The sequence below is a fragment of the Phycodurus eques genome, chromosome 2 (assembly GCF_024500275.1).
Source record: "Phycodurus eques isolate BA_2022a chromosome 2, UOR_Pequ_1.1, whole genome shotgun sequence".
Lineage (NCBI taxonomy): Eukaryota > Metazoa > Chordata > Actinopteri > Syngnathiformes > Syngnathidae > Phycodurus > Phycodurus eques.
This window is the reverse complement of record NC_084526.1, coordinates 15,189,634-15,206,425: the sequence shown is the minus strand read 5'-3', so window position 1 is coordinate 15,206,425 and position 16,792 is coordinate 15,189,634. Positions and strand designations below refer to the sequence as shown.

Below are 16,792 nucleotides of genomic sequence, written 5' to 3'. Positions count from 1 at the left end.
CTTCAACGTCGGCTCCTAACATGGCGTTGACTCGCCGAGGGACACGACGTCTCTTCCACCCGCGTTGCTGTTATTGTTGTTGTCGGGAGTACTAGAAAAGCGTGGGAGTGGGGGCGGCGGGCGCTTTAAGCGTGGGGTGAGAGACTTAAAAAAAAAAAAAAAAAAAACCCGCGCAGACAATAGCGGATTGACAACCCGGGGGTAAAAAGAACATGCACTGCATGTGGCTGTGACGGTACAGACACGGACGAGAAGACCCACGCTACCCCACTGGTGGACCCCCCCTTCCCCACCAAAAGGCTGTACATGGCGGTGGAGAGCACCCCTTGGCTCATCTGTGTGCTTTTGCTCTTTTGCGCTCCATCCAAGCAAGGTAAATACTATTTAACAGCATTCCCATCCATACGCATGCTTTTACTATTACGATATATATATATATTTTTTTTTTAAATTGAAAGTGCAAGTGCATGGAGAAGGGGGGCTCATGTGCACCTTGCACCGTGCAGGACGATACTGTACTATACTCTTGAATACTCTTGTGCTGGCCAGTGTAGCGCGTGCATGCGTTTTGTGTCCCGTACAGGAGTTGCAGCACATTGCCTGCAAAAAGAGCAGCGAGTGAGCTTCCAAAGCACGCTGCGATCAAGTTTTTGCAATGGACTCACTTGTAGTTGCGCTTATTTAGGGGTACAATCATACAGTATATTGAATTTGACTAGTTCTTTTATTTGTCTTTCTTTTGGGAGGGGATATATCTAGTTCATGTCATTTAAAAGTCCATTTTTATTATTATTGTGCAGTATAGCAGAGGTGGCATAAGTACTCCCACTGTGCACTTAGAAGTCCAAATACATGCGTAAAAAAAAAGATTGGTAAAAGTAGAAATCCTGAATCAACTGCTGTACTTAATTACAGTAAAAAAGTCATCACTCTGAAAGTACTTAAACTTTTTATTTCGAGGTACAATGGTGTGCCATATATTGGATAGAACAAGTAACTAAAGTACGTAGTTCACATAAAGTACTGCAAAGGTAACAAAAGTACACATGCTCTGTACTTGGGTTGCCAGTTGTGTGAAAAAGAAAGACTTAAAAGTAGAAGTACTCATTCAACTCTTGTACTTGGATAAACTGAACTGAGTAACAAAAAATGCTCAATTTAAATAAAACACTTTACTTGTAAGTGTTTGTTTTCAGATTAGAGAGATTTTTTCTTTTTTTAAAGCCAGGAGCTAGTCGATATTTGGCTGGCACAAGACGCGAAGCATTCACAAATCACCACCAGTCATTCTTGTAGCCAACAACATCAAACTATTCACTTAAATAAGTTTTATTCTCTGAATCGGTCGCCGTCGTCGTTAATGTGCTTCACGTTCCTTCATGTCACTGCTGTCATCCATTTTCCCCGCATTACGCATTACGATCTCAATCATCAAGGTCTCAACAGCGGTTGACTTTACTTCTCTCTAATTATGTCTTTTTTTTTTTTTTTTTTTTTTTTTTTTAATGTCGAGGAATAAAAAGGAAATATATTTCAAATATAGGGAGTAAAAGTAAAGTCAGAAAAATGAATACAAGTATATTAACAAACTACAGTGAGAGGAGTAATACACACTGACGGAGTGATTTTTTTTCTTTAAAAATTAAAATTGTAATTAGCTAAAGATTACGACAAAAACAGTTTTAGTCCTCTTCATTTGCTTTGCCATAACCTACTTCTATAAGATGTATTTGGTTTAATTCTTTTCAACATGGGACCTTAAAGTAAAAAAAAAAAAAAAACAGTCACCAAAAGTCACTGAAAAGCCAAGCAAAAATGAAACAGTCAGTTCCTGTGGGACGAAAAGAAAAGAGAAAATAAATTGAAGCCACAGTGACAGGAGTAAGACGTGCCAGCCGAATATTTAAAATTTTATTTTTTGTAATTTGGGAAATAAAAAAAGAAAAACATCACTTTCAGTTTTCCTGATATATCATATACATCCCACAATCAAATAAAATCAAATATGATTCATTGTAAAATTGCATATAACCAGAATTTCTCTGAATCTCTTTCTGGATTCTGTCAATTGTTGCTAAGCAGAGGTTATTGGGGCACAATCATGCCCCCCCCCTGAAGTTAAACAACCAACATAACAGTCATGCCATCTTTGGTACTGAAAGGAAAACCCAGAAATAATGTTGACCTGCCACTGGATCGAATAATGAAGTTCACGATTGAATCACTGTTATGTGTTGTATATAAAACACGGTATGAGAGCAAAACAGAAGCAGCATGATCATGCAGTTGCCAATGTCCTGGAAAATATACGATTTTCCGTGGAGGCCAATCAATAGTTTGTGCATTAGTCTTCAGCAAATACAAACTCAAATGAAATGTAATTTCCATTTTGACACGTCAAACACCCTCTTTGACCCATTATAATACCTCACAAACACCATCAGCTGAGTGTCATCAGGGGTATAAGTGGACTCATCCAAAACACCGTGGATTTTTTTTTTGTTATATCACAAAGGTGCTTAACTTGATCACCAGCCTGTATCGCACTGTGTCTCGTTGCTGTGGAATCCGAGAGGGTGATTTGCTTAATTTTAGCTCTCATTTCCTCTTTTTTTATGCCTTCAAAGATTGTTTCGATCACGTCATCTGAGATTGGCTTCTTGTGCGTACCCAAAATCCACACCACTCCAAGTGACCACACTGTTTCTTTGCTCTTTGTTGTTGTGAAAAAAATTCTGCTTGCAGCTTGAAAATTCCTACGCTCCAATTGTCCCATAGGCAGCAGCCACCCACCTCATGCTTTGCCAGCCTCACATAAACAATGATTAGGTTGGTTGATGGTGAACTGCGATGTACAAAGTGCAGTGTGGCTTACGGCCATACTACTACTTTGAGAACACCCGATAGCTTCAGCTCTTGGAAAGGGCCTTAACAGTTCGGGGGCCACAAATAGGCCACCGAATATGGCCAAGGGCCGCCTTTTGATTGGCTAATTTTCTACAGTTTACTGAAAGAGAAATAAATCTACAAATAGTACTATCTATAGTGCTACAGGATAGATTAGTATATATAATACTTTTAGGCACCGTAATTAACTTCTGCTATTCCCTTCATGTGGAGCTGCAGTGTTGAATCAGGTAATTACTCAGGTAATTTATTGTGATGTAAAGCAGTTTGTGTTCCTGCTTTCATAAGCTGCACACACTGGAGGTGTGAGTTGGAAATGGTGTGTGTGTTCGTGTGTGTGTGTGTGTGTGTGTGTGTGTGGGAGGGGGCGTTTAGGAGTGGTTTGATGCAAGCATAAATGCCAGATCTTTTATAAGATCCCTCTGAGAGCTGACATTGAGAGACGTGGCGGCGATTGTGACCAGGGAACAATGTCGGTTGCGGAGGAAAAATCTTCCATGAGTGGGTGAACGACCATAACAATGACCTGCTCAGAATATCAGCGCATGACGGCAGTCTTGCAGGGTCTGGAGAAAGGCGAGCAGTGATTGAAAGTTGCGCAATGTTCTAAAGTGGTTGCAGAATAGTACCCTTATTTATAGAGAGGTGAAATGTACACACTTGTGTTAATGTCTATTCAAGATGCAATTGCTTGTGTCTGTTTTGAGGCTTTTTTTTTGTAAGGACATTTCTACACCTGTCCCGAATAAAAGGGTTTATAGTGGCTGTCTTGTCAGAAAGTTTCAATGTGTTTGTTTTGGTTGTTGAATTTCCTATAGAGGATCAATTATACCGTAAAGCAGGGCTCACCATCCTTTTAAAAACTGAGAGCTACTTTTTGGGTACTGAAAGGCTAGCAGTGCTTCTGAAATAAAATTAACTCAAATTACATTTAATTAAGAGTTGGAACTTTACATCTAGGCGCAATGTTGTCTCGCCATGCTGCACTATTTGCATATACTGGCCACTCATGCCAGAGTAGCATCTGCTCCATTTGCACACTGATTGAGGAGTATCTGTAACATTTGCACAACCAACATTGTCCCAGATGATCGCACTACTCGTCACTTTAAACCGCATGCTCTACTTGAAGTCTCAGCGCCCTTTGCACAATGGTCATTGCACCGGACTATTGCAATGTTAGTCATTCGAACTGCTCTAAGTGCTAGAGGACTCTGCATGTTTTTGCACAATTGTTTTTTGTCAATGTCTTTGTCCCCAAAGTGTTCTGTAAATTGACTGTCTGTTGTACTAGAGCGGCTCCAACTACCGGAGACAAATTCCTTGTGTGTTTTGGACATACTTGGCAAATAAAGATGATTCTGATTCTGATTCTGATGACAGGCAAAGGTAGAGAGCTACCCGATATGCAGAGGAGAAGGGGAAATATTTTGTGTATGCAGGAGACCAGATGGAAAGGCAGCAAGGCTGTAATACCTTGGAGGAGGGTTCAAACTGTTTTATTACTCTGTAGATAGGAAGCAGAATGGAGTAGTAGGGGTGATTCTGAAGCAAGGCCATGCAGACTTGCAGATAGGGAGGGATGGAAAAAGAGAGAACAATTCATTGTCACAGGTACTGTACAAGCCATAATTAACTGCTAATGTAATATTACATGTTTAAACATTAAACACTACATTTTGTTCACAAATGAAAGCATATGGCGGCTAGCGTAAGAAGCAAGCGTGGCAGAAGACCCCTTCATTCAGCGCTCCTCCTTGTCAAACAGCCCCAACATATAGACTCAAATGGCAGTCACAGACGCTCTATATCAAAATCCTTTGTACAAAAAAAGTTGGTCACTTCTGGGTGAGAGAGAACAGGAAGGGTAACAAAAAAAGGAAGTCAAAACTTACCAAAGTAAAACCAGGAACTAAAATTTACTTAACAGAAGCAACACGTCTCTTCATTCTTCAACATAACGACAGTGAACCCCTGCATTCGCAAATTCACCTACCAGTAGGCCTATCACGATAATATTCTTTCTCAGACAATATATTTTCCCCAAAACTGCCACATTAAACGATAATTTTTTTTAATGCCTCTGAAATCATGAAAAATAAGGCCCGCCCTCATTATTATTATTCTTAGTTTTTTATTTTGTGTGTGTGTGCTTTTTTGGGCTTTTAAATCATTATTGTTGTTATTATTAATATTGTTGTCATGATTATAATTTCCTTTCTTGTTACTCTATTAAATTGTTTCTCTTTACTCTGTGATAGACATAACACCGATCTGATCGGCTTCATCGGTATCGGCCGATAATTAGCCTTTTATGCTGATTGGCTGATCGGCTTTAATGTCATAATACGCCGTCATTGATCGGCTCCGTAAAAGATATTTACGCCGCGTCGCCATCGAGTACAGTATATTAGTACAGTATATCGAGTACAGTATATTTGAATCCAAAAGATAATTTATTTTTAGCCCTATCATGTGTCTTTTGCCGTAGTATTGTAAATAGCTGACAACCAATAAAGTTATTACAAAAATAAAAACATGCCGGCGGTGAGGGACAGACAACACGTAATGCCTGGATCAGACTACAAGACAAATTTTGTCTTTCACGATTGGACTACATTCTTTGAAGGAGAGCAATACTTTCAGGAATCACAATACAAATGGTTCTATTTGGACTTTACACCGATCTGATCGGCCTGATCGGTATCGGCCGATATTTAGCATTGCATGCTGATCGGCTGATCGACTTTAATGTCATAATTCGCCGATCTGATCAATGACGTCATTGATCGGCTACGCAAAAGACATTCACTCCGTGTCGCCATCGTGCACAGTATATTTGAATCCCAAACCTAGTTTATTTTTAGCCTTGTCACGTGTCTTTTGACGTAGTACTGTAAATATCTGACGTCCAATAAAGTTATTTAAAAAAAAACATGTTGGAGGTGTGGGACAGACAACACGTCTGAGACAGACAACACGTAATGCCGGATCAGACAACAAGACAGATTTGCTCTTTCACGATGTACTGTAGTACTGCAATAAAATCTTGTGTTCCGATACCACCGCATCCCTTCTTTTACGATCACTGGGCTTTATAATGTCAACTCAAACGCGACTGGATACACTCATTACCAAGGCGACGACAACAACAATGGATCGCGTTGTGTGTGTTATAAAAACAAAATGGGGAAAAAACGTGTGGTGGTGGTCACCGGTGCTTGGGAGAGGACTTTCATTCAAGGATTGCTTGAGGTGTGTTCACGTACTTTTAATACGATACAGCTCGCCAGCAGGCAAGAAAACGTTACGTAGCCTAGCAGGCTAGTGCTAGCACTGACGGTTGTACGTAAACATGCCGGTGTTCTGTCGAATCATGCTCTGAAGTTTTGGTGTGTGTGAAGTAATTTAATTACAATAAAGTAAATTCATTCCAGTAAGTTAGCGCCCATTATTTCTGTCGTGTTGTAATGTTGGTTTGACCTGACTGATAAGAATACATGACCTGAATAGAGAATACTTAAGGTACTCAGCATACAGTAAGCAAGTCTATACAGTAAATGAACAAGTCATTTAAATAGACACATTGCTCCATCTTGTGATTGGATCAGTGATTGGTTATCTTTTTTTTTAAACTCGGTGATCGGCTCCAAAAATCCTGATCATTTTAAGCCTACTCTGTGATATGGATCCCCTGGGTCTGAAATAAAAAATAAAGAGCTGCCAGACTAGCGTGGTTTACACTGAGCTTTCTATTCTGATTATAATCGATTTAAGATCCCAAATCGGATTTAATCACTACCATACAAACACCTCAATCGGAATAAACAGGCCGATTCTGAATGGAATTTAATTCGGTTTCACAGGAGTCAAATATTCCTTTTGCCAAACCGATCAGAAGTAAATTTTCACAATATATACCATCATTCAGACTGCGCAAGCTTTGTCTCGACATAAATGCGCAATGACATCATTGTTCACGCACAATGTAAATATGGTGGCTTCCGACGAGCTCGTATATCGTAGATCTTGTTTTTAACTACTTACAAGTTGTTTTTAATCAAGTGTTTTTTAAAAATGAACGTATAAAAACAATCTCAACTACAGTGCTGACGAGACGACGCACCATCTTGATAAACACGTGACATTCACGACGACATGTGCATGTCTCATGGCTGTTCCGACTAAATGTAGTGCACATCATGTATACACCCAATTGGAATAGATCACGTCACATATAAACAGTTGACCAAAGATCTTCAACCGCAATAATTTGAGTTGGAATAACAAAGAAGTCTCCATGTAAACCCAGGTACTGTCTGGTTAGTGCACTGAAGACGAGCCCTTCACCTGTCAATCAAATATACGTTGACGTTCCTTGTAGTCAACTACTGGCTGAATAACATGTGCCACTGAGGTTATGCTTAATAAACAGTTAATGTTCCCGTGTTTGTGTTAATCGGGGACTAACACACACAACAACTTGGTATGGTGGTGGTACAATTGTGCAATAATTTTTAAATGTATGTCAATCATATGGTTGTGGTAATGCTCAAAATGAAGTGGTTTTCCCAAGGGAAGAAGTTTAGGAGCCTTCACTATAAAAACTGGCCATCTGAGTCAAACAAATAATCAAATAAAAGTGAAGCCTTTTTAAAAAATATTTTTTTATTTAATTGACATGTTTTGTCTGCCACTGCTTGTTGCAGACAAACCTCTTGTTCACAGTAAAATATTTAGCAAATATCATATATCGAGTCACTGTCATTCTTAACTTCATGTGAAACTATGGTATTCTATGGTGATGCTGTACATCCTCAAAAAATGGTGCGACCAAATCATGTCAAATCAGTTCTACTAGTGCAAACGTTAGTGTAGAGCCCTGTCATGACAGGCCTACCCACTGGTATTCACAGGTTTTTAATTTTCATTAGTGCTTAGCCGCCATCTTGTGACACCTTTTTGGAGGGCTGTCAATTAGTAGCAGATTTTCGATATTCCAGAAAGGGCTCGGTCCGTACCCTGCACAAATATTGGGGGTACACTGTAGCGGGAAACATTTGCTCAAAAGCCAAAGGAAAGTGCAAAACATAAAGTTAATTCCTAATACGTCCTTAAATACGGTCTACGGAACTGGTATGACGACAGTTGAAACGCCAGCCGTCTTTCTTAATGAGCAGTCTAGTCGTGCAATGGGGTCGTCCCGTCTTTCTCTCTCCCATTCAAGGACTTTGCCAAAGACCTTCCCGTTCTTGCCTCGTGGTGTATTTGTTTGACCAATGTGACAGGTTGCTTTTATGAGTGCCATGCCTGATAGAAGTGCTACAGTGAAGCATAAGTATGATATTAACTAGTTTACTTAACTGGGAAGTTGTATTGGAAAACCTGTTTTTTTTTGTCATGATGGGGAATGTCATTAATGTAACCTTCAAGGTTATGTTGTCTGTTATCGCGGAATGGATTTTATGACTTTGCAACGAGTTTTCTGCCTGAACAGGCTGTCATTGAGAAATCTTAAAAGGTAATTTGTTGCAAATTAGATTGCTTTGGTTGATTTAAGCACTTAAGGGAAAATGGAGGGTGCGACTCCACCGATTAGGTCTCACCTAGTTTGCTGTCTAAAGAATGCCAAAATTATGTCAGATATGGCAAGCTGAGCTACATCCATGCAATGTATCTGAGAAGGTATCAGAATCTGACGGTATGATAAACGTGAGCAAAAATATTGCGGTTTCACGGTATCACAGTATTGCAATTACAGCTCATACATGTGTAAATAACTTTTTTTTCCATTGAACGCACGCCATAGAAACATAAGTACATAAAAAAGAAAATAAATAATTGAATTTTTCTCAATAAAATCAAAATGTGCTACAACAGGGAACCGGGCTCAAGACTGCGACCATTTTAACATTTTTACTCGCACAAACAGAAAAAAAGGGTCGCATCAGATGCGACCCTTTTTTTCTGTTTGTGCGAGTAAAAATGTCATGTGGTCGCAGTTTCGCGAGTGCATGTTTTAATGCTCCCTTAACACAGTCTCACTGTATAAGACATGGTGGTTGGATGTCACTGTCTTTTCCACTGCTTTTGTCAATCCCCTCCAACTGCACGCTGTCCTGTCTGAAGAAACAGCGGCATCTTGCTATTATTATATTATGAGCGGCGAACAGGCGCGTTCGGCCCCCCCCGCCATGGCGAGCGAGCCTCTGGTGGTGGAGCGGCCTTGAGATGGAGAAATTTGGTGCTCGCGGAGGGTCCCCTCAGTCGTCGGGCACAAAGGTGCCGCTGGCAAGGGCAAATAGCACTGGTACCCACTCAGATTCAAGGTGACACTGATCCGTCCCCTCCACTTTTTTAATCACCCCCTCTTCCAGAAGTCAGATCTCCAATTCGGCAAGGGAGACAAATCTTACAAGCCCGACTTCTTCTCACGTAAAACAGTACCTGTATAGTTACATGTTTAGTTTTACATTTGTAAGGCTGAGAGTGGAACTTGGACACACCGTCACCGCATTGTGCCATGAGTCTCACTTTTCACACTGTAAAACGTGTTTACTTAACGTAATACTATGGAACAATTTACACTGATATTTGTAAATGTATCTCTACTTAACTAAATAAGCCTTGTGGCATATATTTAACACGAGCTGAATTGAAATACCTGCGATTGGCTGGCAATCAATTCAGTGTCTACCCCGCCTCCTGCCCAAAGATAGCTGGGATAGGCTCCAGCACTCCCGCGACCCTAGTGAGGATAAGCGTCTCAGAAAATGGACGGATGGATGTATTGAAATACCTTAAAAATATCAGTGGAAATAGTTACATCTTAAACTTTGAGACAACACCCTTTTTTACAGCGTGCAGGCCAGTGGCGAGGGTCCCTAAAGTACCTGTTTTATTATTTAGAAGAAGAATAAGAAACAAATGTTTTTTTCATGTATAAAACGTTTTATAATGTACGCACTACATGGAAATCCTAATTAATACTCTTTCTGCTATTTAAAATGTGAATTTCATAAACAGTTTACAAAATTATTTTGATTTATGTAAATGTGTTGTTATTATTGTTGTTGTTGTTGTTTAAACTACAGTTCATACACAAGTTAAAATATGTTTTCTATTTTGCAATTGGCATGAAGTTTTGGCTGGTGATTAACGTTCCAGACAATTTTCATCGTGCATGACTAGTGTTGATCAGGTGGGGATTTTATAAACAATTCATTATTGTTTAGCCATGATTTCAATAGACCCATCTCAAATCTCCCTTTCATAGCCAAGATTGTTGAGAAATTGTTTTAATCAACTCAGCAATTTTGTTTAACTTAAATGGACTTTTTGACAAATTTCAATCAGGTTTCCGAACTCATCACAGTACAGAATCTGCTCTTATCAAAGTGCTAAATGATATAAGGTTGAATACTGACTAGAGAAAGGTGTCAATTCTGGTCTTGTTGGATCTCAGTACGGCTTTTGATACGGTGGATCATAATGTACTGCTGAACAGGTTGGAAACGTGGGTAGGACTAAATGGAACAGTCCTTAAATGGTTCAGGTGCCACCTGGAGGAAAGGAGTTATTTTGTAACCATTGGAAGTGTTCAATGACTGGCAATGACCTATGGGGTCCCTCAAGGGTCAGTTCGTCGACCCCTCCTGTTCAGCCTATATATGCTACCCTTGGGTCAAATTCTGCAGAGCTTTTATTTTGACTATCATAGCTATGCAGATGACACACAGTTATATTTAGCAGTGTCTCCAGATGACTACAGTTCAATTGAAGTGTTGTGTCACTGTCTAAAACAAATAAATAACTGGATGAGCCAAAATGTTCTTCAATTAAACCACAACCAAACTGAGATAATTGTTTTTGGCAATAAAGAAAAGAGGATTGCTGTTAAATACCTGGAGTCACTATCTTTAAAAACCAAAGACCAAGTCCGAAACCTTGGCGTTCTGATAGATTCTGACCTGACTTTCAACAGTCATATCAAATCAATTACTAAAACTGCCTTCTACCATCTGAAGAACATATCCAGAGTGAAGGCTTGCATGTGTCAAGCAGACCAGGAGAAGCTCATCCATGCTTTTATCTCAAGTAGACTTGACTATTGTAATGGTCTTCTGACTGGATTCCCCAAAAAGAGCATTAAACAGCTGCAGCTCATTCAGAATGCTGCAGCTCAAGTTCTGACCCGAACAAAGAGGTCAGAGCGTATTACTCCAATTCTAAAGTCTTTACACTGGCTTCCAGTCAGCTTTAGAATATATTTTAAAGTTCTGCTACTGGTCTATAAATCACTAAATGGTTTAGGTCCTGAATACATGAAAGAAATGCTAATGGAATATATACCCAGTAGGGCTCTGAGATTGACAGACTCAGGTCAAATAGTGGAGCACAGTCCAAAGCAAACATGATGAAGCAGCATTTAGCTATTATGCTGCACACAAAGGGAATAAATTGCCAACAGAAGTGACGTCAGCCCCAAGTGTGAATGTTTTTTAAGTAAGTAATAACTCTTTTTTTTCCTCAAGCTATCCACATTTAAATGATATTTCTTGCGCTGTACGCTGTTTTAATTGTACTTTAATTTTGGTTGTTTTCTCTGTTTTAAATGTTTATAAGCAATTTTTGTTCTTTGTTTTTAAATGCTTTTAATCATGTAAAGCACATTGAGTTACCTTGTGTATGAAATGTACGATATAAATAAATTTGCTTTGCTTTGCTTCAAATACAAATTCTCCAATGTTTTTTGTGTAATATTTTACTTGTATAGACACGCACACATACACGCACACACACACACACACACACACACACACACACACACACTTAGACACACGCACACAAAGTTCAAAATTATTCTCTAACATTTTCGACAAAAGTTAAAACCTCAGTGACCTCTAGGTCAAGGATTGATCACTGACATAAGTTTAGGTCAAATCAGCATTACAACATAACAGAGATAATGGGTGCTAAGTTACTGTTATAAAATTACTTTATTGCAATTAAATTACTTTAACAAATACTGTTAATGACATGCTTACTCTAACTTTCTCACTGTCCCGGCTACATGGACGGTGTTGTCCAGAGCTTGCGTCCGTTTAAGTTTTCCTTTGTATTTTTTTTCCCACGCTACGTTGCTTGAACGCGACATCCTCCTCCTTGTGTACATACTTTAGGTGTTGAAGCATTTAGATGACAATCCCCACGACGTACTTCAGTTGTGCAAATAACTTAGGTGTTAACACTGCAAAATAGTCCCACACAGACGACTTGTTTTTTCACTGACAAGATTGAAAAAACTTTATTTGCCGTCAGATAGTTATAGTAGTACGCCACAAGATGTGACAAGGCTAAAAATAAACTAGCTTTTGGATTCATACGCGACGGCGACGCGAAGTAAATGTCTTGTGCGGATCCGATCGATGACTTCATTGAATTATGACATAAAAGCCGATCAATCGATCAGCATAGAATGCTAATTATCGGCCAATACCAATCAAACCGATTAGATTGGTGTAAAGTCTAGTCTTTAGGCAGGTATCATCCACTTCTCCTGTCCCTTACATCCATCCATCCGTCGGGCCGTCCGTCCGTCCATCCATCTATCCATCCATCCATCCATCCATCTAGCTTTTCCTTCTTATCCAAGGTCGGGTCTCAGGGGCAGCAGCTTAAGCAGGGAAGCCCAGACTTCCCTCTCCCCAGCCACTTCGTCCACCTCTTCCGAGGAGATCCCTAGGCGTTCCCAGGCCAGCCGGGAGACAGTCTCTAGTGCGTGTCCTGGGTCGTCGCCGGGGCCCTTTCAAAATATTTACAACATTTGAGGAATAGACTTCCCCCAAGCTTAACCAATGAAATATAGTCAAATGGCCATACTTAGTTTATGGCAACTATTGCAATAGCGTACCAACAGCAGAGACTCATGAAGATTGAACAGAGTGAGGTTCCCCAGGCTGGCAAAGTTAGCACATAAAAATGTCTGCATGACCACTTTGGTACTTTGGGGTCTGGTACACAGTTGGCAAGTCCACATACCTGTATGGCAACGAGGACCAGTAGGCTAAAGTTTGCTGGTGCATTTAGATGTAAAGAGGTTTAGCTCTGAGTCTCCACTTTGTTTTGATTTAAACAAGGCAGCTAATGCTGCATCACTGAAAAGGTTGAGGGTATATATACAGTAAATCATACATTAATTTCCTTTCTATGCCACTTATCCTTTATCCCCGGGGGCACCCTGGACTGCCATTAGTTTTCCCAGTTGGTGATCACGGAAATGTCTCATCCTCAATGATGACCCAGTTAAAAATACTAAAGGCCGCACTTGGGTGATCCGAAAGACAACCTGAGAGTTGAGCTAAAGGAGAACACTAACCATGGCGGCTCCTTCAAAAGACCTATGAATGGAAGTAGTGCTGAAAAAAGCTCAACATGGCAGTAAATTCTCATGGTTATGCACATCATAGAGGCAGCCCTCTGTGGATAATTCTATGGATTTATGTTTGCCGATGTGACTGTTTCATGCACCACATTCACAGATCCGCACACAAAGTGTATGTGCAGCTTTTATGAAGTGCTGCCTCCACGAGCGAAATATGCTTTCATTGTCTTTATGGAAGCTTGCTTTTTCCCTCACACACCCTGGGCTCCGCTTTTTCCAAAAGCTGAAGCCACTTTCCCCGTTCAACTACCAAACTCGCACCCCAGTTTAAGAGCAGGCAGGGTGAAAAGTGGCTAATTTTGAATGAGATGGCACTGCCCCATTTAAAGAGACTAATTGTTGGATGGCTTGTGGTGTAAAGTGTGCTGTAGTTCTTGAGTCATGGTTTATTTTGACCAAAGTGTGACAAATATGTAACTAAGACCCTTATGTGCTGTTTGAAATGGTGAAATAAATGCCCAGTATGTCTCTAACATCTGCTGGCTGAACTGAGGTATAGTGAGGTGTGCTGACGACTCAAGTGATATGCCGAGATCAAGCATTATAATCAGTTGGATCAGTTAATGTGCAATTTTAGGCATGTTTTTCCTTAAAAAAATGTGTATTAACTCCAAATTTTAAGGCATATAACAATTATGTACCTCTGTGCTGTCATCACTTTGTTGCCGTTATTTATCATTGTTATTCTATAAAAGGGACACAGCTGGAGTGATACCATTCCATCTCATATGTGTATTAGATTACAAGGTCAAGGAAAATATATACATGTATTACCACGAAATGCAGTGTGGGCACAAATTCGCATGTTTAAATATCAAAGAAGTAAAGCTTCGAATCCAAAACCACATTTCTTCACTGTCCATATCAAAGGAGAAGATCATATATTTGCCTCCTGTGTGTTGTTGGGTTGGGTATGAGTCGCATGAACAAGTCCTAGGGTGCGAGATTTGTGTGGGAACTCGGTGGGTGATTTTGGGACAGAGATGAATCGGTGGGGGGAGCCGGCAGGCCGAATTAAAGGGCAAGGGCCACAGCTAGATCCACAAACAAAGGGCTTGTTTTGTCCATTCTAACGATCACAGGGAAATATGTCAACTTCATTTAACACGTTATGAGCATATGAAAGGGAGGAAAACACTCCAGCGCCTTTGTTTCTTCTGCGCCCCAGTAGTTGTACAATTTGGAGTTTGACCAACCTTTTCATTAAAGGGTGCATTTTTCAGACTTTTTAAAGCAGTTCCCAGGTGTCTTAATAGCATGTCTGTGACATTCTATCGTCAAAATAAAAAGTTTCAATAATTCAAGATACTTTTTAAGTTGCTATCTTGTATCTTGACTTGCTGAAATTAACTTCTTTGAGAGCCCATCCCTGTCTCATCCAAGTGAGTGACTGAACACTAGGGTTGGGCATCGAGAATCGAGAACCGATTGGAACGGGGACTAACGTTCCGTTTCTCCCGTAACCGTCCAAATTGAAAAATGTTGGTTCCCAGTTTCGATGCCTAGTCCTCCAGTCGCGATGAAGTGGCGAAAAACAACGAAGAAGCGGCGTAAACAAACGAAGAAGAACGCGCACGATGACGTGCTTGTGCCCATTGGTGGCTCCGGCGAACAAAAGTGTGTCTTAACTTTGTCGCCTCAGTGCAACACTTGGAATAAGATTATATTGTCCAAAGGAGGCTTTCACGATGTGTAGCGTCTAACGCGCTCCGAGCCTCAGCCTACACTGCGTGGAGCTTCAGTGATGTAAACTCTCAGTCAACTGGGTGAGTGTAACAATAAAATAAGTATATGCCAACATTGAGACGGCTAACAAGGTAAACGGTTGCTTACACTTTTGCACTGATGGTTTTTAGCGTTTATTTTAGTCTTCAAACCAACACAAGCGCGCCGATGACAAAAAAAAAAAAAAGCTTAATTTAACATTGGGCTAAAACTTCACCATCGTAGCTTTACATCACAATGAATTGGGACAGAATTCACATAAATGTCTCACAGTATCACAAACACTAACATTGTGCCTCATCGGTGTGTCGGGAAAGGAATAAGCGTTTTATATCATTTGGCTCCATCCATTAAAAAAAACAAAAAAAACAATCACCGGTGCCATGTGAAGTTACTTTCCGTCCCAAAATGCTGAGTTCCGGTGCGTACCCTTAAAAATAAAAGGCTACTAGCTTAAAACAGGAAGTCAAGTTAAAAATTGCACATATAAACCATTTGACATGATGAAACAGTCCCAAATGACTATTTTAACAATGCTATATTTAACTTTTAGCTGAAACATTAATTAAGGAATGTTAGTCAATTAGGCTAGTTCCACACACATTGCCTTTTAGTTTATAGGTTTGATATTGATACTGGTTATAAAGAACCTTGAGTCAAATATTCATTTTAGTCTATGCTGCGGGCTGCTAAGAAAATGGATGTTCATAATTTGGACACCATTAATGTTTTTGACCCAGCCCTCAAAGAATCGGAATTGAGAATTGTTTGGAACTGGAATCGTGTGCAGCGGCACGATGGCCGACTGCTTAGAGCGTCAGCCTCACAGCCTCTCAATCCCCAGCCCCACCTGTGTGATATATTAACAGATTAATATCAGTCACTGATGGTGTAGTGGTGCACTCGCCTGACTTTGGTGCAGCCAGCGTGGGTTCAGTTCCCACTCAGTGACAGTGTGAATGTGAGTGTGAATGGTTGTCCGTGTCTATATGTGCCCTGCGACTGACTGGCGACCAGTTCAAGGTGTAGTCCGCCTTTCGCCCGAAGTCAGCTGGGATAGGCTCCAGCGGCCCGCGACCCTAACCAGGATAAGCGGTGATGGAAATGGATGGATGGAACTGGAATTGAAATAAGGAACTGGAATCGGAACCGGATTCGCTCAAATTCAAACGATGCCCAACCCTACTGAACTTCCTGCCACATGTATCGCCGGGCCAATGACGAGTGCAGACTTCATTACCATGACGACTGGGGGTGGAGCTAGGTAACTGAACAGGCAAGCAAGGGCCTGTGTCAAAAAAACGAATGCCCACAAAGACCACTGCCACCACATTGACGACTTCATTGAGCAACAAGTATGTGCCGCTTATCAGAAGGTAACGCTGTGCGCTAACCTTAATCTGTGCGACCAACAAAACTCAATGTTGCTCTGCGTACCCTTTGGCTTTGACGTGATAGCAGTGGAGTCACATTCATTGGGGATGTGGGTGTTTCTGCATGATAGTTTTTCAGACGTTGAAATTAGCTTTGGATCTTTGACCACCCGAGCTGATCATCGCTGTAGAAACTTGATGTGGGGGTGGTAATCGTGTATATTAGGCGCACTGTTACGTAACATGATGATCACCAGTTGTCATGTAGAAGACTGGGTAGAAGTTTGACTTCTGTTAAGTCATGTTACTTGTATTTTGACAGGTTACCACTTCCACTCCTAGC

General features: G+C 40.5%; 1 protein-coding gene across 1 annotated transcript in view; it reads left to right on the top strand.

Moving 5' to 3' along the window:
* The window catches only part of igdcc4 (immunoglobulin superfamily, DCC subclass, member 4), a 115,807-nt gene continuing 99,015 nt past the window's right edge, over positions 1 to 16,792 (top strand). The window contains exon 1 of the mRNA XM_061701670.1: positions 1 to 373. Within this exon, the coding sequence (XP_061557654.1) occupies positions 307 to 373 (67 nt within the window). The 5' untranslated portion in view covers positions 1 to 306. The remainder of the gene's footprint in view (positions 374 to 16,792) is intronic.